This window comes from Dermacentor albipictus, chromosome 10 (assembly GCF_038994185.2).
Source record: "Dermacentor albipictus isolate Rhodes 1998 colony chromosome 10, USDA_Dalb.pri_finalv2, whole genome shotgun sequence".
NCBI lineage: Eukaryota > Metazoa > Arthropoda > Arachnida > Ixodida > Ixodidae > Dermacentor > Dermacentor albipictus.
This window is the reverse complement of record NC_091830.1, coordinates 63,793,339-63,819,195: the sequence shown is the minus strand read 5'-3', so window position 1 is coordinate 63,819,195 and position 25,857 is coordinate 63,793,339. Positions and strand designations below refer to the sequence as shown.

At 44.1% G+C, this 25,857-nt stretch overlaps 1 protein-coding gene across 1 annotated transcript; it reads left to right on the top strand.

Annotated features, from left to right (window-relative positions):
* Positions 1-10,616: 10,616 nt before the first annotated feature.
* Positions 10,617-23,629, top strand: LOC135904225 (glutamate receptor U1-like). Its single transcript, XM_065434862.1, has 8 exons — positions 10,617-10,721; positions 12,421-12,511; positions 13,716-13,877; positions 16,237-16,372; positions 17,548-17,645; positions 18,230-18,355; positions 20,234-20,520; positions 23,119-23,629. The coding sequence occupies exons 1-8, from the start codon at positions 10,636-10,638 to the stop codon at positions 23,384-23,386; spliced, it is 1,254 nt and encodes a 417-aa protein (XP_065290934.1). The 5' UTR covers positions 10,617-10,635; the 3' UTR covers positions 23,387-23,629.
* The last annotated feature ends 2,228 nt before the right edge of the window (positions 23,630-25,857 follow it).

Genomic DNA, 25,857 nt, shown 5'->3' with positions numbered 1-25,857 from the left:
TAAACACCGCACCTGTGTCAGTCAACCACCACTGTTCCTTCACATCCGAGAATTCGATTACCCACATCAATACTTTTGCCAGTGCTATTCAGAACACGTGTTCTGCCCCAAGATAGTAGAATTTTTTATTTGCATTTTCTGGCAAACTTTTTTTCTTTAATATCTCGAAAAACTATCTCATAACCTATGCCACACACCACTACCCCTCCCCCTTCATTTTCTTTTATTTTGGTGAGTCCATGCCAACTGAACTTTTCCCGGAACATTCGGAAACATTGAATAAGATGGCTGTATAACGTTTTGTGGCCACTTCTATGAATAAATTATTTGTTAGTTGCCGTGGTCGTGGTGGTGGTGAGTTGTAGCAACAGGCGGGTTTAGCTTGGTGAACAAGGCCGAAAATGTCTCTGCCTTTGTTAGTTATCGCTAACGGAGCACACATTTGAAACTTTGAACGTTGGTCAGCTGTAGTGTCCCTCTATGTTCCAGGAAGTCTGAACTAAGTGACAGTTAAACCTCTTTTACCAGTAGGGCAGGAATAGTTTATCAGCGATTAGGAAAACACAAAACTTCGTACAGCAAAACTCATAACCTCGTGCAGCGGGTGTCTACTGCCAATACCGTAATTTAGGGCAAGCAAATACCGTAGTTACTCTTTCAATTCAGGATTTGTATGTGCTTCACATGTTTTTTCTCTTATGTTCGAATGGGTGCCGCCATTAATTATGAATGAAATCCTGTAAGTTTTGTGATGAGAGTCGTCTACAATGCACATGCTGAAATAAGCATACCAGCCAATATTGCAGCAAGACGGATTCAGCCAGAGCTCACACATAAGTAGTGCGCCAAGGGATGCCCTCATCAGGTGGTACACGACAATATCTCGGAACAGGGTTCAGCATTTGAGGCAACCGGCGTTGCCGCTGTGCAAACCATTTCATTAGTAAGTTTAAGCGAGGGTGAGGTCCACCACAGCGATGAGGTGCCTATAGGAAATTTCCTCCTTCTATATGGCCTGGCAGGCGGGATAAGCGGCAACATGATTTATTACCAGCAGGAGCGTCGTGTCCGATAGAGTTTTGAGACGCTTGAAAAATGAAATCGAGTCCTGCGAAATATAGCAGTAATGCGCCTAAAGCAAGCGGTGTAGGTAGCAGTGTGCTCTTTGTATTAATTTTGGTTTTGCGCTGACCTTTGGAGTTACATGGTAAATAACACTGTATTCAGTGTATAATATTATGAAAACAGAAGTCAATATCAATCTTAATGATTTTACCAGGAGCAACGAATCTGCTCTAGTTTACTGCCACTCGAGGAAATGTTGTATATGTGCACTCCTGTCAATGTTCGATGCACTGAGGGCTGCCTTAGTAGAGTTTTAATTTGACGTGTTTCCCTTCAAGGTGTTTTGAGGTGTAATTTGAAGTGTTTTTCTTCGGGTGCGTTACGCGTTGCGCACTAGCACTACGAAATGGTACGCGTACTGAAATGTTTACTGGTGGAGCTTTTATGAATATACGGCGGTTTCTTTCGCGTGCTCCCTTGACCCTTCTGTTGGCGGACGCGAAAGCTACGGCAGTCCAATTTTCTCCTAGATGATCGCCAGTCCGAGCCATGCGTTAGATTATTGTGAAAAGTTTGCATTCTACTTGCCTAAATCGTTTCTGGTGGCACATTCTCGCGTTCTGATATCGTTCTCAATTCCATCTGCGATAATCGTTTGCTCTAGGTGGCTGCTGTTGTGGGACGAATTGCAGGTCGACTTAATGGGCAGCAGTTTATTCTGCGAGTGGTACGTAGATCCTTTCACTTGTGTAGGGAGCCTAACTGAAGCGCATTTATGTGGCATGCGTTGTACGTGAGCCTAGCGAAAATTCCTGAGGTTCTGTGCATGCAAATTTCACCACAGGAGATATTACGTCTGCAAATATCGTACGCACGTAAGGACTGAAGCGCTGCAATGGTACCAGGGGGGGGGGGGTTGCACTCGAATTATATTAAAATGAAGTTGCAGAAAAGCCTAAATTACTTCGCTATATCCGTTGCAGCGTTATGTAGATTAGTGCCATTTGTTGCAAAATGTTCCATACAGGGCACATGATTATGAGCATATAAATAAGATAGCTTTGCGGCCCACGAAACCGCTAGATGGCCACGCTTGCGATAAAATTAGAATAAACCAATAAGACAACATTCGGCGTGTGCCTCACGCCACCTAGCGCATGACACGACATCCTTTACATAGCTGCCTTCTGTTCCACTTTGACTGTCTTTCGCGTCCAGTGTACACTTCGCTCGTCGCGGTCGAGCAGCATCTGGCACACAAGACAGCACTTCGCTGAGTGATGGAAGATGCAAGACAGCTTTATTGTGACGGCTTGGCTCAGCCGGCCGGCTCGTGGCCTCTGATATTGCACTGATGTCAATGCGATCTCGGAGGCCAAGCCCAGATGCCAGCCAGCGCGGCGCACCACAGGGAGAGCTGGAAGTAAATGCACTCCCTGGTTGGGGAGCGCCCGAGAATGCGCCGGGGAGATATCTCAGGCCAGGCCCATCAGCTGCTGCCTTGCGTGGCACGCAGTAGAGAGAGATGTGAATGCACAAATATTTCGAGGGCGCCTCCATGCATAGCCGTGGCACCACTACGCGCGGCTGGGTTATGTGAATTTGTGTACCAGTTGTTCTGTGAACCATGGTGAACAGTGGTTCTCTTAACCCAAAGTTCTACGTTATAGCATGAACCAGTATTTCAAAGAAGTCTCGCGGTCCCACGCGGCCGACTTTTTATCAGCTAGGTTTCCTGTCAGACGTTCCGAACTCCCGTAGTTTTCAAGCACTGGGCCTGCAGCGCACTTTTACTTATTTACCGGTAGGTAAATAAGCAAAAGGTGCACGGTACAATGGTGCACTTGGTAGAATGAACTTCCGTTCGATGCGATGGGAAGCAAGGAACGTTGCGAAAGGTGAGGTATTCATGACGTGCCATAAATCTTGCAAATCCCGTGATGCTGCTTCCAGTGCCAGGCGTTGTCGGCAGTCATAGAGGAACTTCTTTGCGCAATAAAATTCTGGGAAACGTAAGACAGAAGACTGTTGCTGACAGGACACTAGTGAGCTCAAGGTGCACTGCTCTGGTACTCGCACAAGTGAAAAGTAAAAGGAAAGACTTAGTGTTGCCAGGCTCAAGCTTCCTTTCTTTTACGTACAGTAAGCCTGGAAAAATCTTATGCCATAACTTCGAAGGGTCGAGCCATTCTGACCCTGTCTTGGGGTACAGGAAAATACTTCACATCTGTCGATTTTGTGTTGGATCTTCTGCACAAAAACTAGGCGTTGTTGACTCTTTTGACCTCTCGCCTAGCTTGCACAACCCAAATTTTTTGTCGCACTTGCATTATTGTGATTGATACGTTACCTTGTGAAACACGGCAGTGTGCATCTGTCATAATCAGTCTTGTAAAGGCATGCCTACACGGAAGCATGACGGGATATTGATCCTGGTAGATACGATCCATATTGTGAAGTCGTCGGCAAAGTCGAAGTGTTCCTTTGGGGCAAAACAATGGATGCAGATATCTCAGCGCAGAATTCTTGTTTATGGCATTGCCTCGTGACCACTGACACATGTCTTTGAGAACTTCTTTCCGAACCCGAAGAATACATGATTTAGCCTGCCTAATTTCTGCTGCAAAAATTTTCCCTTAGCAAGGTTTTCGAGTGTGACGGCGTCTATCAACAAACCGTAATGCCAGCGCAACGATACGTACTAACTTCTTCAACTCACTGAATCTCGTTAAATCAGTGAACATTTCATTCTTATTTTGGGCATTTATGAAGGCACTGTAGGCTCAGATCCTAGCTCAACTTGTACCTTCGATACTATAGTTGTCTCTGCAGGCTGATAACAACTCACTCGCTTGAGCCATTCTGCACCACTGCAACATGGGCGCCTTTTGAAAGGAGTATTTATGGACAATACGCCTGTTGGCTTGTCTGCCGGATTTTCTTGTCCTGGACAGTAACGCTGTTTTTCGAGAATTGTTACGCTTCAAATTTCCCTCACTCTGCTCTTGGCGAACTGGTTCGTTTTATTCCCGCTTCGTCGGGTGCAGCTAAGAACAACCTTAGAGTCCGTCCACATTATACAAAGAAAATGTCGGAAATCCTGCGCAGATCGGATGTACTTCTGCAACCTTGCTCTGATTACTGCGTCCACTAGCTCCTACTTCGATAAGGTCAGTGTTTTCATCGGTGAAGCTCGACATTTGACTGCTGTGGGCGTAGTAATGGAACCTTGCAGGTTGGTTGCCTTCGGATATGCAGATGCTCCAGCCGATCTCAAACTAGAATTAAAAAAATGCGGAGTTTCATCGTACCGTTGATTCTGCGGAGAACGCTTCTGATGCAGCACTGAATTCTAATGAAGTGAAGCTGCAGGACGTCCGTGCACCATTTACTCCAAGGCGTACACATTTATATCGATAACTCTTAGTCCGGGAACACGTACGGAGCCCAAAATTGTTGGAACTGAAGTTTCGTTAACACTGTGAAGGGTGAAAGTACTCCTAGAGGTACAAATATCCTGGATGCCGTCTTTAATAAACACCATTTTGTATTTCTCTTTCTTGGCGTTAAGCACTCAATTACTGACTTCAGAATAAAGTCAAAATATGATGATTTGCACGCCACTGTACACGTATAACAACCGTTAACGTCGATACTACCTCCATATATCTGCCTTGCCTTTGTTAGTAAAGCTTGCAGAGTTCTGTTATTAGTTTTATACTTTCGGGAGTTGATTACGGCGTCATTCATGATTGCCTTGGTTCTCATGTAAACGTTAGGGCCTTCTTGTACACATCTACTCCAGTAAGGAAGTCATCAAAGTAAAATGACTTATTCAGACTCACCGCGAGCTTTGCGTCTTGAGTACCGTTGTCTAGATGGTTATGAATAGTAGCCATCAACTGAAATGGACTTCAGCCATGCACGTCATGTGCCATTTGACAACATTAGCGCTCTTGTCTTTGAGGGTGTTAACCAACGAAAGAAATTGAAAGGCGTCTCTTTCTGGCTCTTGGATTTCAATCTGAAAGAAGGCTTTTTCGATGTCTGAGTCCAGGGTCATATAAAACCATTGAAAACGAAGCAGCACATGCAGAAGCTGCTGATTTAGGTTGGCTTGCTTTTCAAGACAGCTGTTTAGTGAAAGTAGTTTTGGGACACGGGCAGATATGTTGAATATAACTCTGAGTTCGGTGGTTAGTGACTGTTTGATGACCTCCCAATTTGGCATGTAATATACTGGATGTTGATCATGAACGTTTTTTCGCAGAACTTCTGCGTGACCGTGACAGAAGTGACGCTTGGCGAAAACTGGCAACGGGAAATGCGCAACGATGTAGTCTTATTGCTGCCCATTACCGGCCGCGAGCATCGGAAGAAATGAATGAAATGAAGTTAACAAGCACTATCTTACTTTTTTTATTATTTCCGCCTAAGACTAAAAGCGTTCTGTATAAATAAACTTATACTTTGCGACTTCATTTTATTGCATTACCTAGCGACCTGGCCAATGACATGCCAGCCGAGCCAGAGGCATGCGTAATGCCGCAGACACCCCAGCGAAGCAAGAGAGGCAGGCTCCGCATGTGAGCGGCTGCACATTTACCTGTCCGGCGACCCGTCTGCATTTTTTTACGTAGCCCAGATTCTCAGGCTGCCGGTTTATCCTTGCGTTCCTTCGGCACTTCGACACAGCTCCACTGTAATATTGCACTAAGGCAAAGTAAGAAATTTCGTTTGACTGTCTGCGACTCACTTACAGCACTTCAAGCACAAAAAAGACGCTTGTAAAGTTTTTCGAGTGCTTCTTATCGCAATAAGAACTTAGGTCTCTTTACCAAGGACATTGTCACACCCAGAGGACAAGCAGCAGGAGTGGGGCAGTTCTTAAGTTTGAATTGTTTGCTGTTTTTTTGTGTCAGATAGAAGCTGACCTGCTTTATATTTATATTAAACATTTCGTTACAAAAACTTACGAACTTTCTTTTTTGCCCAGAATCCCCAAGCTTTGTCCAAATAAATTTAGCAACAACAAAATGAGTCTCACGCCACCTTTCTTATTAGGAGGAGTGAGTGGGACATCCCACTGGAACAATTGCACACATTAGATGTGGCCCTTAAGTTTGCCCATTCAGCACAGGCCAACAATGAAGACACAACGGCCCTAGTCATAGGATTCCCCTTGCCAATTGTTACACTGGAAGTTCTTGCGCGTTGTCTTGTCCATGAATGTCAATAAAAATGTCATTGTTTCTACACTTCCTTTCATGACATTCACAACTATGTTTATGTCAGCATTGTCCTTATCCTAGGCCTTAAAAAACTATAGCTGATATTTCTCTGAAAAAGCTTTCAAGCACCATCTTACAAGAACTGATGTCTCTACTTTTCACTGGGGCCTCTTGAAAGTCGGCTGCTGGGAAGCTTTGCGGCTCATCGTCAAAGCTTTAGCTCCCACTCCAGTCGTGCTTCTTTCGAGGGCAAAGGAATACAGTGCTCAGCCGATGTTCCGCTACCTTTCTAGTTCACGCTTAGGCTTGCCTTTTGCAAGTTATGTGTTATTTTAGACCATATTTGTTTATCCCATATTGTACATGCTTCTATCTTGTAATTATATCCTCACACGAGCCGTGGTTGCTTAGTGGCTGTGGTGTTCAGATGCTAAGCCGGAGTTCCTGGAATCAAATCCCAGCCACGGCGGCCGCTTCTAGATGGGGGCAAAATGCGAAAAAAAAATTATAAGGTTTTACGTGCCAAAAACACTTTCTGATTAGGAAGCACGACGTAGTGGAGGACTCCGGAAATTTTGACTACCTGGGTTTCTTTAACGTGCACATAAATCTAAGTACACGGGTGTTTAATGCGAAAACTCTCGTGTACCTAGATTTAGGGACGTTAAGGAATCCCTGGTGGTACAAATTAATCTGGATTCCCCACTACGGCATGCCTCCTAATGAAATCGTTGTTTTGGGCCCGTAAATCTACATAATGAAGTTATGTTCACCGAATTATTTAGAAGAAGATTATCAATGTCCAAGAATAAATCGCAACTTGCCAAATCGCCAATCTCAAGTATGCCACTCCTAACCTCGTTAGGTAGTTGAATTCCTCGTAAGCACACAGGACAGAGAGAAATCTCATTTTGCACACAAAAGACATTGATTAGGCTTGAGATCACATTTGCAGAAAGTACTCCAGAAAAATATCTTTTGAAGCAAGTTTGTTCATGAATACATCCGCCCTACTGTGTAGGCTTCAAAATGTTAGCAAAACATAGTTTCTGCTCTCAAGAGAAAAATTGTGCACGCACGCTTCTACAAGACTAGAGGGTAATTAAATTGTACGAAAACAGTGTGTACGGTGTAGCTATGCGCGACATATTTCTTCAATGCGTCTCTTAAGTGGTGCTAAATTATTTGAACTGTACCACTCCCGCAGCTGTCCCTCTCTTCCTGTATCGTCCATATTTTTTATTGCTTCGTAAAACCCCACCTTTTCCATAGGAGCACTTCTTAGAGTGCGTATTTTCAATGTAGGTAATTTTTTCTACGACAACGTACTGTTACTTCGGCAGAGGTGTTTTAGGCTGAGCTATCGGCACATTTTATACACCAATTTCTCTGTAGCATTGCGAAAATTTTTTTAAATGTCAATGGTTTCAAAACACAAGTGATCGTGCCTCAGAATATTTGTGAGAGATGATAACGTTGCCATAGAACTCGAGGCACCTCAAAGCATGCAAGTCAATGTGTGTGCTGCCAGTTCCTTTGTTTTATTGCTATGTATATCCGCAGCCTACCATTTGTGGGGGCCTGTTTCTTGCTTTTGCTGCACCAAAAAAAATTGTAGATTTCCCTGCAAGTCATCGGCAGTATCATGTGAACAAGTACATATTCGACTTTATTTCTGGAGACTCCACAAAATTATTTTAGGTAGTTTTCTCGATGCATAGTTCTATTGAACATGTAACACAATATTAGACGACTGTCACGAAATAATATTTATATTTGATGCCGAACGCACCTAGGCAAGGGTGCCGTCCTATGCTTGAGCAAGCATTTGCTCCTACTGGAAAAAATACTCGAAGTGTACGTGACTAGCTTCAAGAAAGCCCTGTTTAGGATTTTATCTCAATAAATATTTGCTAGGCCCCAATGAGAGCTTAGTATACTGACGGAAAGTTTCAAAGGGGTTATTCACCTTTATACGAGATAAAGTAGGGACACGAGAACGCGTTTAGGGCTTTTTTCTACACACGAATGCGGGTAGAAGCCTCGTTGCCATGTATGAAGGATATCACAATTTCAGGCACGTTTCTGAAAGTCAACCATCAATTTGCGATAGAAAGGTAATGGTACAGTGGCTTGGCGAGCCACGTATGGTAATAGAGAGACATTACTATAATTTTTGAGTATTTACGGGCAACTCGATACCTAAATAATCGCATAGGCAAGGTCCTGAGATGCTTTTTAAGGTCTATGTACGAGCCGCAATGCGTACTTAGGTCGCAGTGCGGCTTAAACTGTCTCGAACGTCATACGAATACAAAACACGTCAATCTGACATAAATCTCAGGCCATCTGTCTCAGCCCGCAGAGCGCAAAGCCCTTGACAGGCAATGATCATTTGATTGTGATACTCCAGTGAGTTGACCACAAGTGTGACAGGGACCTTTCAAAAATCATGGATATTTTGCATTGACTTGCTGAACACCTAACTCTTCTAGGCGGTTGTTTTTATGTCTGAGACTTGCGAAAAGTGCAAAGTTGTATGCGATCCCATCAGCGCCTCTTTTGGTTGTGCTTAAGTTATTGCAAACTGACAGCGAACGGGTGGGGGCTGTACGACTGATGATAAAGTTTTTATTTTTTGGCTTTCATGGCACCAAAGGTCACGCTGGCTACACTAGCCTAATGATTAGGGGACATTATTCCTAAGTGTTTCTGCTTCATGCTTGTACTTACAAAACATTTTCTCAGAATAATGTCGCACTTCAGTACGTTTAGTGTTCTCATTCAGAACAGAATATGGAGATAGATTACCTGCAGGCATTTTAAATGCTCAGCGGCTGACGGATCAATGCATATCCACCTCGATGTGCTTTATATACCACGTGGAGGGAACTCGAAGTTCAGATTTTCACTTCGTCCTGGAAGGGTCCCTGAGTAAGCCGAACGGCCGGCTTTTTAGCCATCTTCGCATTAGCGGCGGTCGCTCGAAGCAATCATTGTTTTCTTGCCAGCTGACACACTTCAATGGCTAAAGAAACGTTCGGAAACTTAGTTCTCAAAGTCGTCAAGGGCCCGGTAAGTATGCAGTCATCATAAAAGGATCGTTGTGCCGCTTATGAACTAGTAAATGTTTTTTGTGGACAAGCAGCAGGGTCCTTTTGCACACTGTGTCAATTTGTTGTCTACAATGACTCCTTTCTTTAGATGTTCCGTAAAAGGTTTAACTGGAAACTCTTGAACTTGCCACAAACTGCTAAACTCAATGTTTCCTCTAATTTCGCCACAAGTCGCCCGAAATTGCAATCTATTAGCGGAAGAATTATCACGTCTAATTAGCTTCAGTTCAATGGGCTATGAAAACAAAAAAAGCAAGATAACACAAACCTGCTTAGTGAGCTCGTTTAACACAGCACGTAGTAGTACTAATCCACTTCGTAATGTTCAGCCACCTCAGAATAACTGCTACTACTTGCACTACTTGAGCACACGTAGAACATGGGGCACGCGAGCTGTCCACTGCCGACTACACCATCAGGAGTCCAGTGAAATGTTCAAAACAGAAACAATATGGTTGCGACTATACAGGATTTTGCAAATGACCGCAGACATTGCCGAACTGACTGGGATGTTTTTTCTCTGTTATGTGCTTGCCTACCCTCTCCTTGGAATTGTAGTAATCAGTGGAAGCCGTCTAGATGAATTTGCCGGAAGGCAGTGGCAAATGTCGCGAGAGCCGTAATCACCGCACATTTGCACGTGACAGCCACCACCAGTAATGGTAAGATGTTAACAATGCTTAAATAATGCTATTTGCATCCACACCTTGAAGAATGTTTCTATACAAAAGGGCTGAATTTTATTTGTAGGAGCGTTCAAGAACGGGACAAGGAAAGAGAACACAATTTTCGTTATGCCAGGAAAACCAACAATCATCCTCATTTAATATCTTTCTTTCTAATTATTGCTACCGTAAACTAAACGCCTTACAATTTTTTATGCCGCAATTGAAAGTCGCAATGAATTAATGAAATCACCGCCTTGTTATACCTGTTTGTAAGCAGGGAACGAGACAATCTTTACCAGTAAGAGTGCGAAAATTATGGTGAGTACCAATATAACATGGTTTTACATTTTGTCATTAGTTCTGTCTTAGAAGCGCAACTAAAGAGGAACCTTCAATGCGATGTACGCTTGATAGGCAATGTTATTTTGAACATTTCACACGCAGAGATTGCATTCAGTTGTAAGTGTGTCTATAGAGCTAGGCTCTTATTAAACAGTGAACTTAGTTTTTTCTATGCTATGATTTTTTTTTTAGTTCGACTACTTTCCATACACCATGGGCATAACGGAACACGGTAAGAGACAAGTGTATGGTGTGACAGGTTCTCTCTTTGGAAACATCACAGCCTCTCTCAACATAAGGTAAGTGTGTTTGCCTGTGACTACATTAAATATATATTCGGTATTTCTCAGCGATGAAGACACGAAATTGAAAATTTTATCTGAAGAGTACAACGTGTTGCATATATCTAGTCATACATTTCTTGTCACGACAAATTTCTGTAGCGTGGTGATTTGTTTTGTTGCCAAACGACACAACTGGGTGCTAGTAAAATATTTTTAATTCGTAAGCCTGACTTGCTGTCGCGAAAAGCCAAATTTGTTGTAGCGAAATGTGGTGCCGTATTCCAATATCTTGGAAGATGGTATGTAATAGCTGTCAATAAACTGAGTCCGAAGATTTTTGTCAGTGAATGCAAGAGAAATAAAACGCACCACTCTAAATAGATAATATTACAGTTTCCTTATACTAAAATATGGTATTTGAGCGGTGTGTCAATGGTGACATCGCTACAAAAGTGATAAGAAGAACAAATTGCTGCCGCATCTTGAGGCTGCGTTCAAACTCTGAGTTATTTGCCTGTTATTATTCCATATTAAAGTTTCGTGTCAGCTTAAGTATACGTGTTATATGAACTGCAATGATTAGTGATATGTATGTATTGAACCTGCCTTAAACAACCTACATGTATTCTTTGAGTGCACCATGTTACTATCAACTGGCGCCCGGGAATATATAGAAAACTGTGAGCGGATTTTTTTTACCCTTGGCTACTACTTTGTTGGCCTTGGGGTTCTGGCCTCTATGTCTAGCTGACTTTCCCACTGCCACCACAGGGGTCTGACGTCTGATGGCGCCTGATGAAATCAATTCCTTGTGTTACAGCAACGACATCATATAATGACGCATTTCATGATGCCTATTATAATAATTGTGTGGACGATATTTGAGATCTCAATATTTATGATGGCCAATTTGGCAGGTTCTCACTCAACTACTGTTGCATTGATATTGACAGTCATGTACACCTGCGTTCTATCATAAATTTTGTTTCACTGAGACATTCGTACAGCATTGTACCAAATTAAACCTTATATAATTTCCAACGTTATTTCTTAGGACAGCCTCCGGGGCGCGCAGTGCATTGCTATGAATAATCCGCAGCGACAAACTTGGTGTGGCCCCAAAGAGGATATTTACTTATGGGTACAAAATCTGTCTATTGCTGAATAAAAATAGGCGAAAAAACAGCCTACACAAAATAATACCTTTATTTTAGGGATGGCGAAGACAGTGACATTTACGTACCATCCGGAAAATTAGTCCGAGCAAGTGAGCCGAAGCTATTAGCCGGAGCAATTGGTCGGAGCAAGCTCCCCGACGTCGAATGTGAGGTCGAAAGCGAATGTTGTATTTGTTGGTGGAGCGGCCAACACGGGTATTATGGCCCGATTATCTCTTCTCGCTTATTCAGCACTTTATTTATAACGGATTGGTGTACTTTTCATTAAGACAGGTTTTGACGAGAGGCCCTACGAGTCGTCACTAGCTATATGTTGCTGAAGGTCAGACTAAATTCTAAGGTGCAGAGTATGACTGGTATGTTGATATTCCAATAACAAGCTGCGTAATAGTTTATAACGCGCTGCTCGGTACATTGCTCGGAGCTAAAATAAGCTATCTGTGCGAACAGGCATAAAAATAACGCTTAAAATAACACTTACATTTTCGGCGTTTTGGCGGTGCTGAAGTGTAAATTTCAACTGCCGTTAACTGCAGCTACGACCTCTTGGACAGCGTGGACGAGTACTGGGGAAACCTCCTCGACGATGGAAATTTCACAGGCCCACTTGGAATGTTGCAAAGGAATGTACGTTCTTAGGGGTTGTTTGTTAGAAAGCGAATTTTTTAAAGGTGATTTTGCGTTCATTTACGAAACCTGTCCGGGGGACGCCTGATAAACGTATTATCTCTGTATAATAATTAGGGCCTTTGTAGAAAATTACTCATTCAAGCGTAACGGATTGCCACACTGCCGCTACATTTGCCAAAGTTTTACTACAACCACAGGAAACGCTAGCTTCAGCGAAACTCCACCAAATTGGTGGGAATATTACCTGCAGCATGGGGTGAAACTATCGTGTGCCTAGTTTAAATAGACGCGTTGAGAAAGATCACACTTCGTGTTTATGGAATCCTTGGTGAACTGTACAATGTACCCCTCTCATATTTCGTCAAAACGTTTAGGCAGGTTATGGTTATTGTTAAATCAAAGTTGCAAATATATGGGTAAATTGCGGCGTTTGCAATAAATTGTACATCTAGGCGCTTCGGATTATTATGAGTGTGCCTTAATTGTGGATAAATCCTTGACCTCCTTCCCTTCCATAATTAGATATGCGACCAAGATCAAAGTTAGCCAAAATTTGTGGACCACTACAAATAATACGAATGCGTGTGGATACAATAGAAGTTTCGGAAGATATTTCAGAATTAGGAACCTCAAAATATCACGCTGCCTCTGCTAGCTATGTTTGTCAATGTGCGGTAAGGACCCCGTGCTATCTTTCACAGAAGTGGGGGCATGTGCAAGGCGATGTGCCACCCGAAATTGTAAGGTTACTGCCCTTATTTATAACATTACAAGTAGCTCTTGCACCCTCGGTTTCTCAGTATTACCATGCGGACACTTCAGTAACTCATCTTGTAACTAAACTTATGCGGTGTTATCACATTTATAATAAAACCCAGGATTTTTGTAACGTAGAATTTTTCTATATTTTACTGATTTATTTTAAATTTCGTTTCCGGTCATGTCAGTGATTTATAATGAATTCTAATTTTCCAGGCACTTCCTTAGCTCAACTTGTAACTAAACTTATGATCTGACATCATATTTATTATGAAACCCACGAATATTGTACTGCATTATTTTTTTATTTTTTTATTTTTATTTCCTCCCGGGTCTTCTCAGGAGGTGAACCGGAAATGCTGCGCAAGAAACAACAATTTAACTCCTTGTTGGTGCCAATATTATTAGTAATAATAATACGGAGAATAATTGCTTTTCGCAGGAAGCAGACGTAGCCGTGGGACCGTTCTCCCTAAAAGTGGACTACCTGCGCTATGTATACGCGGCCCAAGCACACATCTACGAGGACGTACCGATGCTGAGTGGACTGAAGAGACCCTTTTTGCCTGGCGCCTTCTCCTCCACGGATTCCTTCGATCCAATGGTAAAATTTCAACTCATATGTCTGAAGCAGTCGAAACTGAACATTGCTGTATTTGTCAAACACACTTTTGACGAACAGGAACTCGCAATGTGCTCAGCTATAATTAGGACCCATATAAGATTCGTTAATAATAGTGTGCGAACACATGACCTCCCTCGATATTTGTACCTGTGCTTGTGAGCCACGTTATCGCGTTGCTGCACTGTAAAGGTGTTTGTCTGGCAAGGAAGAGGAAGCATGCTTAGAAATGATTGAACAACGGTTGGACAACGAGGAACGAGAGCAAAACAAGTTCTTATAGGGAACGGCGCTCAGTCTTGTTTTTTTGTGATAGCGGTGCAGTCGGCGAACAGTCAGGCTTAAGGCGAACAAGCCTTAAGCACCGAGCTTCGTTCGAAAGCGTCTTCCTACTCGACAGCCTGGATTTCAGGGACCGCACCATGATTCCATGGGTGCAACTAGTGCCCGCTACAGTGGTCATGGATTCCCAGAGGGACGCTACTCTCCGGCTGGCATTCGTTGGCCTTGACTCCTCGGCCGAATTAGCAAATGCACCATCAGCACTTGCGACTGCACAGGGACAGGCCGGGAGAGCGCCAATACTTTGTACAGCTTCCTACTGAGAGCGACCACTCAGAACTACTCTCAGACAACCAAAGCCTAGTTTCGGATTCTGAGGCACTGTCTCGTCGCTTACGGAACGCTTAAACGTGGAATAAATATAGAGGTCGTACACAATGTGATCACCGGTAATTACGGCCTCCACGGGCGGGAACAAGGGAGCCCAGTTATACCGAAGTGCTCAATGACCGAACGCTTCGTGACAACTTCGAGAGGACTTTTTTTCCGTAACCGACCGCCTCGTGGGGAACATGTGGCAAGTGTGCATCCTCGTTCATTAGGCCTAGATGAGAACAGAACTGGCAGTTTCATTATGTATGCGTCGCTACACGAAACAAGTTACCATGCTGGGCTTTCTTATGTGTATTCGCAGTGTGGTCGAGTGTAAGGAAGAGGGAGCGTGCTTACACATGATTGAACAGTGAACGGGAGGCGAAGAGTAAGAAGAGTAAAACAAGCGCTGAGAGGGTACGGTGCTCAGTCTCGTCTCTTCAGGACAGTCTTTACAATTTTGGTGATGCTATTCTTTTATAGCACATATAAAGCTCAATTAATCAGCAGTAGTTGTATTAAGGGGAAAGCGTCGTTGATAAATGGAGGTGTGGTTGAGCTGTCGACTTGCGTGTTATAACGTAAATCCAAAAGAAAATTTTAAGTGCCATAGAGTGCGGGACATCGAAAAAGTGAGGAGTATCTTGAATTTAGGCTAGAGCAGGCTCTCTGTTAACTGAATGGTCGAAGTGCGTCAGTCACACTTCCTTCAATATAGCTCCGGAAAGATGGGACCGATTGTGGTTGGAATGAGGAAGTTAAACTGAATTTATCTTGTACGCTGGTTCTTCTGCAAACACTCGTATCCTTACGAACAATTTTGATACATGAAGTTGGTGAAATTGTCTGGTCCAGTAAAGTTTCGCTTAGATCAATAAGCTTACGAGAGTGCTCACTCCTAGCACAGTCTTTAGTTAACTAAAGCCTCACGAAATTAGTAAACGGTATTATTTAAGAGCTTTCTTACCACGTCATTTGGTGCGTTCATCCTGTCTTGTCTTCTCTTACGTATCCGCCGCGGTATTTTAGTAGCTGCCGCATAGCGCTGCAAACACGAGGGCGCGTGTTTCATGGTTACCGCAATGGCCGAATTCCGATGTAGGGTGAAATTCCAAAAGGCTCGTTTACATAATTTAGCTGTACGTTATAAAACTCAGATTCTCAAAAAAATATATATGCACAGTTCCCCGCTCCGGCGTTTCTTATGATAATATCGTAGTTCTGGCACGCTGAACCCCAGAATAAGTTTTCTGTATTGCACATTCTTTTTTTTTTGGTTACAAAGAAATAAATACACTTCTTACAAAGAGGAAACACGCACAATATTACTTTTGCACTCATTAGTGTATGTTGAAATTCCATATAATATTTCACTATAGTGCGTGGTGAAATTGCTTGCAGTGGTGCATTGTTAAACTGTTTTGATTTACCTCCTTTTCGCTATAAAACAGAGATGGCGGTCAGTGTTCGCACCTACCAGGACGCCATGCTTCTCGGAGGCCACATACGGAATTTACTGGCTCACCGGAAGTTCGCTGAGCTTGTCCCGAGGGAATCGCGAGAAAGAAGTGCTGCCACAATGCGCGCCTTACACGTGATGCGTTCTGGTTATTTGCATACTTGTTTAGTCGTCATAGCTTAGTCTTGTCTGATGTTCTTGTGTTTTGCGATTTCACTTTCCACTCAGACGATGGCGCTACTGTTCTCTTCAATGCTGGCTCTTGTGCTTCTGTCTGCCTGGTCACTACGTACAGCAAGAAGCAACTGGGCAACCACTGTGCAGTCACTCTTCTGGGTCTACGCTGCGTTACTATTACTAAAACGTACGTGATGTCTTATGTGGATGTTATAATGACTACTGATATGATTCGCAGTAACCAACAGAAAAATATTCGAGGCTCCCGATGTCGGCTGCGTTTAGAGGAACCCGAAAACTAGCCGTGTGGAAAATAAACGGTAAAAGAGGGGCATTAAGGAATACCGAAAAATTGAAACTAGCTATCTGAAATGGATAAACGTCGAACAATATCAGGCAATGGTCGCACCAGTTCATAAAAGAGCCTCTCTGATTTGGAAACATTTCCACTAACGAGCTTCTAAACCTCTCATTACATAGGTAGTATGTGCGAGGGCTGATTGATAATGAGAACGCATGGAATCTTACAACGACCCCGTCTGGTTCTCAATTTTCATGCCGGCAGAGATGTAGGAAGAAAGTAAAATATAAAGCGGAAAAGTCAAGATAGAGTAGGGTACATAAAGTACACAGATGAGATGGACTGTTCGGCGCTATCTGAGAGACGCTTACCCAATCTGTTAGACTGTCAGGAAGCGCCACAGTTTTGTTATGACTTCCTAGATACAATGATGTGTGAGAGCATGGTAGAAGGATATTGCTCTACAATGAAAGTATTCTACCTAATTGGTTGAAAGTTGTGCAGACACAAAGTCATTGATTTTCAAAGGAAAGACGTTGACATGGTAAATGTGACGTGATATTTTTTGGAATGAACAGTTATTGCAGCAAGCACTCTCAAGCCTCAACTCTTCTAAAACATGCTGTGTAAGCTTCGTTAAAAACGTTCCACGCAATGAATATGCACAGAATAGCTTTGCGTCGATCTCACTTGTACGTTTGCTTTGACAACTGCGATGAATGCGAACAGTTCCAACGTTGCACAAGCAGCCCTAGAGCTATGCAGGGACGAAACAACCCATGCTTGTCGGGCGCACAGGTTCTCATTTCAGGTTAGCGCAAGGAATATAGCTCTGAGCGTTGAACTTAGCCAGAAAAAATCAGCATGAATAAACAATCCTTTCCCGATTACTTATCATAATATTAGTGCATTTTTAGAGAACTACATGAAGTGTGATTATAAACAAAGTAATCAGTGCACCATAAACAAATTTATGGCTTTTCGCGTATGTATATCATAGGGACATTTTCTCGCGAATGATACCAATGTTTTAATTATTTTGCACGTTAATCGATTAACAGCGACAAGCACCAGACACCTGAAGTCGACGGCTTCTAAGATCTTCTTAGCATCGTGGATGATTGGCACTTTCATCATTGCCCAGTACCTGACTGGTCAGGTGAGAGACGAATGCAGCCATCCCAGTAACCGTCAATCTGTAACAGATAATCGTTATGAAGAACTAAATTTCGGCAAGGACAGAGCACCATGGTGCGCAAACAGTTCAGCCTTCTTAGTAATTTTCGCCTCGTATTCGGGGAGAGGCCATAATTTTTGTATGATCCATACACATTAAATATTTATGAATACATTAAAAAAACTGTTCATAACTGCAGAAAAAAAAATACGTCAGCTTCGCTCCACCGTAATGGGAAACGAGCCTCCATGAAGCATCAAGATTTAGGGTTAAGTTAGTTCTTCTGGTTTCACCACAGGAAGACCAGCACGACAGGAGAAGGAAGAGAAAGATGTCACTTAGTGGGCCGCTCTCATTGGTCTCTGCCGTTTGCTGCTCGCGTCTTTCATCTCCCGCTGCGTGTTCACTCTTTCATATTTCGCTGTGTCGTTCGCTTGGTTACGCCGCCGACGCCGACGCTCGTCGCGGGCGCCTAATAACTGCGCTCTAAATGTAAACGTTTGTTGAGTTAATAGAATAGAATTATACGTATTGTTCGCTGCAGTGCTGCTCTGTGTGGGGCGCAGGTCAAGGCAGCGCTGCTCATCCGCTCTCCAGCTCCCCGCATCGACACTCTCGACGAAATGCTGGCGCGGCGACCAGCCATACGCCCAGTGACGCTCAAAGCCACTCCACTCATGAACATGCTTCAGGTACGACCAATGTACTTGATCGCAAGCGGTCAAACACCTCTAAGCCCCACGGAAAAAAAAAATTGGAATTTTACCGCCCCATTTCAGTATAGTCACAGCGATAGCTGATATTTATGCGCTAAGGCTGAACTCCTCCAAGAAAACACACAGCATAGATAGATAGATAGATAGATAGATAGATAGATAGATAGATAGATAGATAGATAGATAGATAGATAGATAGATAGATAGATAGATAGATAGATAGATAGATAGATAGATAGATAGATAGATAGATAGATAGATAGATAGATAGATAGATAGATAGATAGATAGATAGATAGATAGATAGATAGATAGATAGATAGATAGATAGATAGATAGATAGATAGATAGATAGATGGTTAGTTTACCTTCAAGATTGTGACAGAATCGGTTAGCAATAAATGAAGCTTATTTCATGAGTATTTTTTATGCGCTTGAAATGTTTTTGTTGCCCTCCTGAGTCGACCCTCCAGACCCATTTTTTTTCTACACCTAGTGCCGCTTAAGCTCCCCATGTCGGTTCTAATATATTGTCACGAAGATAACTAAGACGGGCTCGCCGAAACAGAAAAGCCTTGTTTCAAGACAGCCGGCACCCAAAAGACCCCGTCGCATAACTTCGCCCCTCGTCGTCTTCTCTCTGGCGATTGGTGCCTGTAGAGGGCAGCTGACTTCTGGCGATCGGGTCGTGCCATCAGCCCCTTACTTCGCGTTATTACTGCTAACATAAAAGCGACCGTCCTGGTCACTTATCGGGAGGGAGTGAAGGGCGATTGAGGGCGCAAGAGAAAGTATATCAGAGGGACACTTCTTGGAGGGCGAAGTACGGCTTGATCCATACTACGTGGACAGTATTGGCTCGTGGCCGTCGTCAGCTCGAGCTCATAGTTGTACTCTGAGGGACGACCACGTGGTTCACGTCGGTAAGTCGCCTGACGGTCTCGTACGGGCCAAAATGTCTGCGCAGTAATTTTTAAAAAAGCCACTGATAATGGATTGGTGTACACACCCAAACGTAGTCACCTTGTTCGTGCTGGACGTTCCTTTGGCCACTGTCTTAACATATATTTTTCCTTGGGTCTGGTTTATTGCCTCAACTGAGAGGCAAGTAGTGCAATTTATTAGGCTTGTTTGATCGTTCGTCTGACTTGCCACAGTTGTACATATATAACTTGTTTATAAACAATCCCGCTCTAATGTCAAATAATCAATCCTTTCATTTTTACTAGGATAAAAAAATTTAACGCTTTCGTGTGTTTTCCAGATACCGTAATCAAGCCTGGATAATCATCTTATGTTGTAGTTCCCTTGCTGGCTTTTTCTGCGCATCACTCATTCCTTTGGCGTTAGCTTTTTCTCCCGCCTCATGGGTATCGCGAAAATTTGGTTGGTATTGATAGACTTCCCATACTATGGATTTTTCATGTAGATGTAACCTTAACCTTAAGGTTGCCACATTTGTCTCTGGCTATATGCACTGATGTTTATGTTTATTCAAGCACAAAATTATTTACCTAACCCCTTAGGATTTAGTGTATGCATTAGAGTATCCTTTCTCAGCGAATAGACAACTTATGCAGCTCCTAATGTCACGTATTGCGCACTGCAGAGATGCGTAGAAATGTGTTAGCTAATAGAATGCAAAGTCGACGATATTGCACTAGACATACAGAAGTATTGGAACGTGTCTTACACTCACGCGTTTCGTTTACAAGAAGTTCGCAGTGTACTGGTGCACAACGTCTACAGTGTCATAAATGATGTAGAGCGATTCTTCTCTTCTCGTGCTTTTGAAGTGTACCTTAGTGTTCCGCCTATCTTAAGCACATCGTTTATGTGACTTGGCTGATGCAGCTATCCGGCCTGGACTCATATCGAGCACTGCACGGACGCATTGTGCGCATGCGCGGTGAGCTGTCGCAAAGTGAGGTGTACTCGCTTCGCACGCTGCGTCAGGTGGTCGCCGGCGAGACCGTCATCATCATGGACGCCACGGGAAACCGCGTTTTCGTGGCGCCCTACTGCGACACCCTGCAACCTGCTTACTTCCACGTGTCGCGACAGCGCATCGAGACAGCCGACTTCGTGTGGTACATGAACAAGCGTCTGGATCCACGACTGGTTGCTGCAATGGATCGCAGGTGGGACCTGCATAAAAATATTACTATTTAGACTGCCTCACGCATGCAGAACAAGCCTAGCAAGCAGCAGAAAACGGGCAATGCATATATTTTAGTACGATAATCTCCAGCAATATATGTCAGAAACATTGAAGTATTTTAATGTACCATTTATTTCATGAATGAGAAAGAAAGTAAAGAAGGGAAGCGAACAGTTTTTTTGATATACACAACAATATACTGAACAAAGAATATGGCAAATCAGATGGATGCCGCAATGTGGAGGAAGTCAGCATGAATGGTGCAGTGGTCTTTGCAGCCAAGTCAGTCAGCCAAGTGAGCCAGTCTGTCAGCAAGACTGAATGAAACTACACTGGGACAGAGCGAAAATGCTCAGCGGCAGTATTTGCTATTCGGAAGTTTTGTTGCCACCTCTACGGGTGCCCTTCAGCATTGTAGCCGACCATCATTCCGTATGTTGGCTTCTTATCCTCCGTGAACCCTTCATTCGTTTAGCACGCTGGGCTGTATGATTCCAAGGATTTCAGTTCATTGTGTCCTAGAAAAGTGACAGACGTCATGCTGACGCTGATTGCCTTTCCCGCCTTCTTCTGTCCCCAACAGAGGATAACGCGGACAGTCTCGACACCTGCTTTGCTGTTGTGTCTCACATGTTTCCTGACTCTACCGCTTTCCAGCAGGAACAGCCCAATAACTTAGGTTTGGGCCCCCTGTTTGCCGATGTCTCTAGTCCCAATGCAATGGTCGCTTTTGTCTCCGCGAAGGACTGTTATACAAGACAAATTACTCAACAAGTGGCGCACGGTATTTAACAGTTATTCCCGAAAGCCTGCAATGTGACGTTCTCCGTATCATGTATGATGATCCGACGTCTAGCCACCTTGGAGTCATTCGCACCTCTTATCGGGTACGGGAGTGGTTTTACTGGCCTAAGATGTGATATTCCACTAAACAATACATGTGGAGCTGCGAAAAGTGCCAGCGTCAAAAGCGACCTACAAGCGCTCCGCAAGGTTTTCTGTTGTAGCGCCGCCTACTACACCTTTCGAGCATGTTGGTATCGACCTGCCAGGACTGTTTTGATGATCTTGAGGATCATCATTGAGGACTGTTTTGATGACCGCTCAGTCATTGTCTGTGTCGATCACCTTACTAGAAACGCGGCAACCACTGCGATATCTTCGTCCACAGTCGCTTGCATTCCTGCCTCTTTGTTACACTACGTAATTCTTTGCCGCAGCCTGCCTCGCGTAATTATCAGCGAACGTGGCCGCCAATTCGTCACCGACCCCGTGAAAGAACTTCTTAGACTCGGGACTTCGCAGTTCCGCCACTGAACACCATATCATCCCCAGAATAACTGCTTTGTCGAGCCTACCAACCGCTATGTATGTATCATCCAATCAGAATAGCTTTGACGACATCTTACCGTTTATTACCTATGCGTACAATACAGCGAAGCACGAAACCCGGAATTTCACACCTATCTACCTGCTCTACGCTCGAGCACCACGCAGTAGTCTTGAGACCATCTTCTCCTTTATATTTCTTACATGCGACTCAGTTGCCAAAACTTTGTGCCATGCTGAAGAAGCCCGGCAAATTGCTCATCTGTGTACACTGGCATCACTAGATCGCTCCAAAGAGCGGTATGACCACCGCCAAAATTCAGTTTTATTCGATAAAGATGACTTCGTATGGCGGTGGACCCCACAGCGCAGAAGCTGGTTATGCGAAAAGTTCTTGGCTGAGTATACCGGTCCCTTTACCGTCACTGACCGCATTAGTGATTTTAAGTATGTTGTCGCCCGTGTAAGGTCACCAGGACGCTGCTCTAGCACTGCTCAAGTTGCACATGTCACCGACCTCAAGCGATATTACACTATCACTCAGCCCTAACTCCCACAGTGGGCTTCGTCTGCGAAACGGGGAATGTAACGCCTTCTTTGAGGTGAAAGTAAGAGGATGACGGATCCTCTTGGTGCGGAACACAGAACAAAACCGGCGCTGTACTTTTTTCCCTAGACTCTCATCAATCATCTATAAGTAAACGCGCCAAATTGATAACAATATTTACGTAATGTTACTAACGAGTCTTCGCTAGGAGGCGCACTGGCAGCATGCGCCCGAATACCCATGGATGGCCGTCACAGTGCGTGCTATAGTTATGCAACCACACGTGCAGCCGGAGAGATTGAAGTATAAATGGTGGAGTGCTCGCGTGACGTCACGCAATCTCAGCAATGTTGCCGGCTCTTGCTCACGTACTTTTGCTGCCCTAGAAACTCGGGATACGACACACCACAAAATACTCAGCTCGACAGGAAGAAATGCGGGAACATTGCTTTTCGCACATAACGAACAAAGTATGAAATACTCTTTTGTACTTTGCACTGCCTACGCTTGCACCATTTGCATTTCTGTTATTATCTGCCGATCCAAAGTATCTGTTGGCAGGTGGTGCTGAACGCAGACTTCATATATCCTGCCGTAATCCCCAAGCAAAATAATAAAAGGGTAAAACTTAAACTAAGACTTAAACTAAGCAAAATAATAAAAGGGTAAAACTTAAACTAAGACGCATATCAATCTTCACAGGATCCGTTGGCTGGTGGAAGCAGCCGTGCCGTTCATGCATCACCACGAAATATTCCGGAAGCCAGCCACCTGCTTCCTCGACCAGCGTGGAAGAAGCGGGAGGGAAGCGGCGGCCATACAGTACGAAGTGCTGCATCTTGAAGATGTCGAGGGTGCCTTGCTAATTTTGCTCTGCTCGCTGACATTTGCCACTACAGCATTCCTTCTCGAATTGGCCTTCCACAAGGCTTTCGCGCTGGGAAAAAGTGAAGCCTGGCATTCACCGTGATAGAAGGCACGCCGCCTTTTATCGGGCACAACAAGGCAAGCAGGGTGGTAAAGGATGTATACGGAGGCCTTCTACTACATTGCCGGCTGGGTATGGCGTGACTGAGTGCGGCCGCAAGGGCCCCTTTTTGAAAGCGACCTGCTATGGAGCCAGAGTCTAGGCCGGCATTGTTGTCATCACCTGAGATGTGTATGTTTTCTTGTGCGCGAGTGGCACCATGGTTTTTAACTTAATAAACGAATATTTACGGGCACATACGGTCAATAAAACCAGTATGCTTATTTTATATGTCTGTCTAATATTTTCCTGACGCACTCGATGCTTCGCCTTCCAGAAGAAACTGCATCTTCTTATTTATAGCTGACTGCCACATAATATTTGCTTTAAATGCATAGCGTTATGTGCAGAGTCGGTCGAAAGATCCCGTGTCAAGCGAGACAATTCCTTTCTGAATACAGGGTGAGAATTCGCATTTTTAGCCTCTTTTGCGCGCGGCTGATAGCTATCGTCCGGGACGCAGTGACCACCAACCCATCGACCGCAATAAGAACAAGCACGCCGGACCAAAACATTCTTCGAGCCCGTCCGCTTTTCGCCCTTCCGCACACAACACATTGATTGGAGGTGCTCAATGTAGACCAGAAATGCCCAAGTCTATACTCAAATGGGGATAGCAAGCAGTGGGGTACCTACTGGATGTAAAGGGCTAAAGGCAATCGAAATGCGAGGGATGCGCAACTTGTGTATTGTGCACGCATGTACGCGCACCCGTCGCACCTCCGCTGGCTCTGCCGGCATTAACGCGTTGGTTATACGGCTCTTATTTGCGCATGCACGTGCAGCCTTCGCACTTTCGCTGCCTATGGCGGCATTATGCGCTGACAAGCCGCACCGGCCATTTACACAAACAAATTAGGTGGAACCTCGAGAAACGGGAACTGTAGAAGTGTGCGTAGCATTATATGGCGGTCAGTTTGGTGCAAAATGTATATGTTTAGAAATGCAAATATCTGCATCTCTCTGCTCGTACTCCTCGCTCCTATATAAATAATTGAGGCATACTGCGTCAACATAAGCCCTGCCCCCCTCCCCCCCGACACACACACACTAACCATTGCTACGCATAACACATTCCACACCACGTCGACTGTCATATATAGCTACGCATGGTTTTGCACATGTCGCGTTCAGGAATATTGCGCTTATTCTTTTCTCTTTTTATATTTCTCAATTTCGCGTGTCTTCTATTTCCTGTCGATGAGCAAAACGTGAACAAGGTGAATATATAGGTGAAGAATAGGTATATATAAGGTGAACAAGTGGAATGCAGGAGCCTACGTTTCGACAAGTGGACTTGTCTGCTTCAAGGCGACATAACGGAGCATTCTTCCCCCAAAAAACAATGAAAAAAGGTTCCTTTATGGGGAACCGAAAAGTGCTTAGTGTGAAATGTGAAATGTGAAAATGAAAATGCTTAGTGTTTTTGGTGGGTGCATCTTTTCACGCTTATTCAACAAAGCTGACTACCTGGTGATGAGGCATAGTTCGCAATATGTAGCAGTACTCTTTCTTCGAAGGGCACCAATGCGCCATGAAACAGAAACAACGATATGAGACACTGTTTAGTGGAAAACCTATAGGGCGAAATATACTTTATATGTACAGTCGCGGACAGAATATTATGGACCATGAAATCTAAGAAAAAGCTGAATATCTCCGCAACCTCACAACGCAATCTGGTATTTGCATTTTGGACCTCAACTAGAATATGCTAACAACGTTGTCGTGGGCAGTTTTACTGGTTACTGCTACAGGCTGCTCGGGAATTTAACGTTTTCGGAGATCCCGTGGTCCATTTTATTCTGTCCGCGACTGTACATACACGTAGTGCACATGTCCATTTGGTTTGGTGCTGAAGTTCTCATGTGTCTGAGCTGGAGTACTCGTGAGAAGGGTGCAGGGGCCCCCAGTCCATCATCACCTAAGTAGAAGATCGCATGGACGTGTCCACTAAGTGGACACTAGTAGAATACCGCCCTTGGTTACCAGAAATCACTTCTTGCCTTTAACGTGCATCTTACTCTATTCTTGAAAATACCGACTTGGGCGGGCGCAGATGTTACACCAAACTCGCATGATCGTGCTCAACAGATGAAAAATGCAGCTATTTTACCACGGCAGATATATAAAAGGGAGCTGCAGATAAAACGGCGACGAGACATGTGCCTGACTTGAACCCAGACTTGCCACAACTTGCTCTAACACTCGAGGCGTCTTGCCTTGACTACAGCCTTCTCTAATCACCATCTGCTCTGTAAAGCTTACTAAATCGTGCGTTATTACAGTGTCGGCTCTGAACGACTGGTATCAGTCTTCAAGGCAAAACCTCAATGCAACCCTCTGCTACAAGGTTAATAAACTCTTATCCCCGTAACCTTACGCGCGCCTTGACTTGGCGCTTCACCTTCACT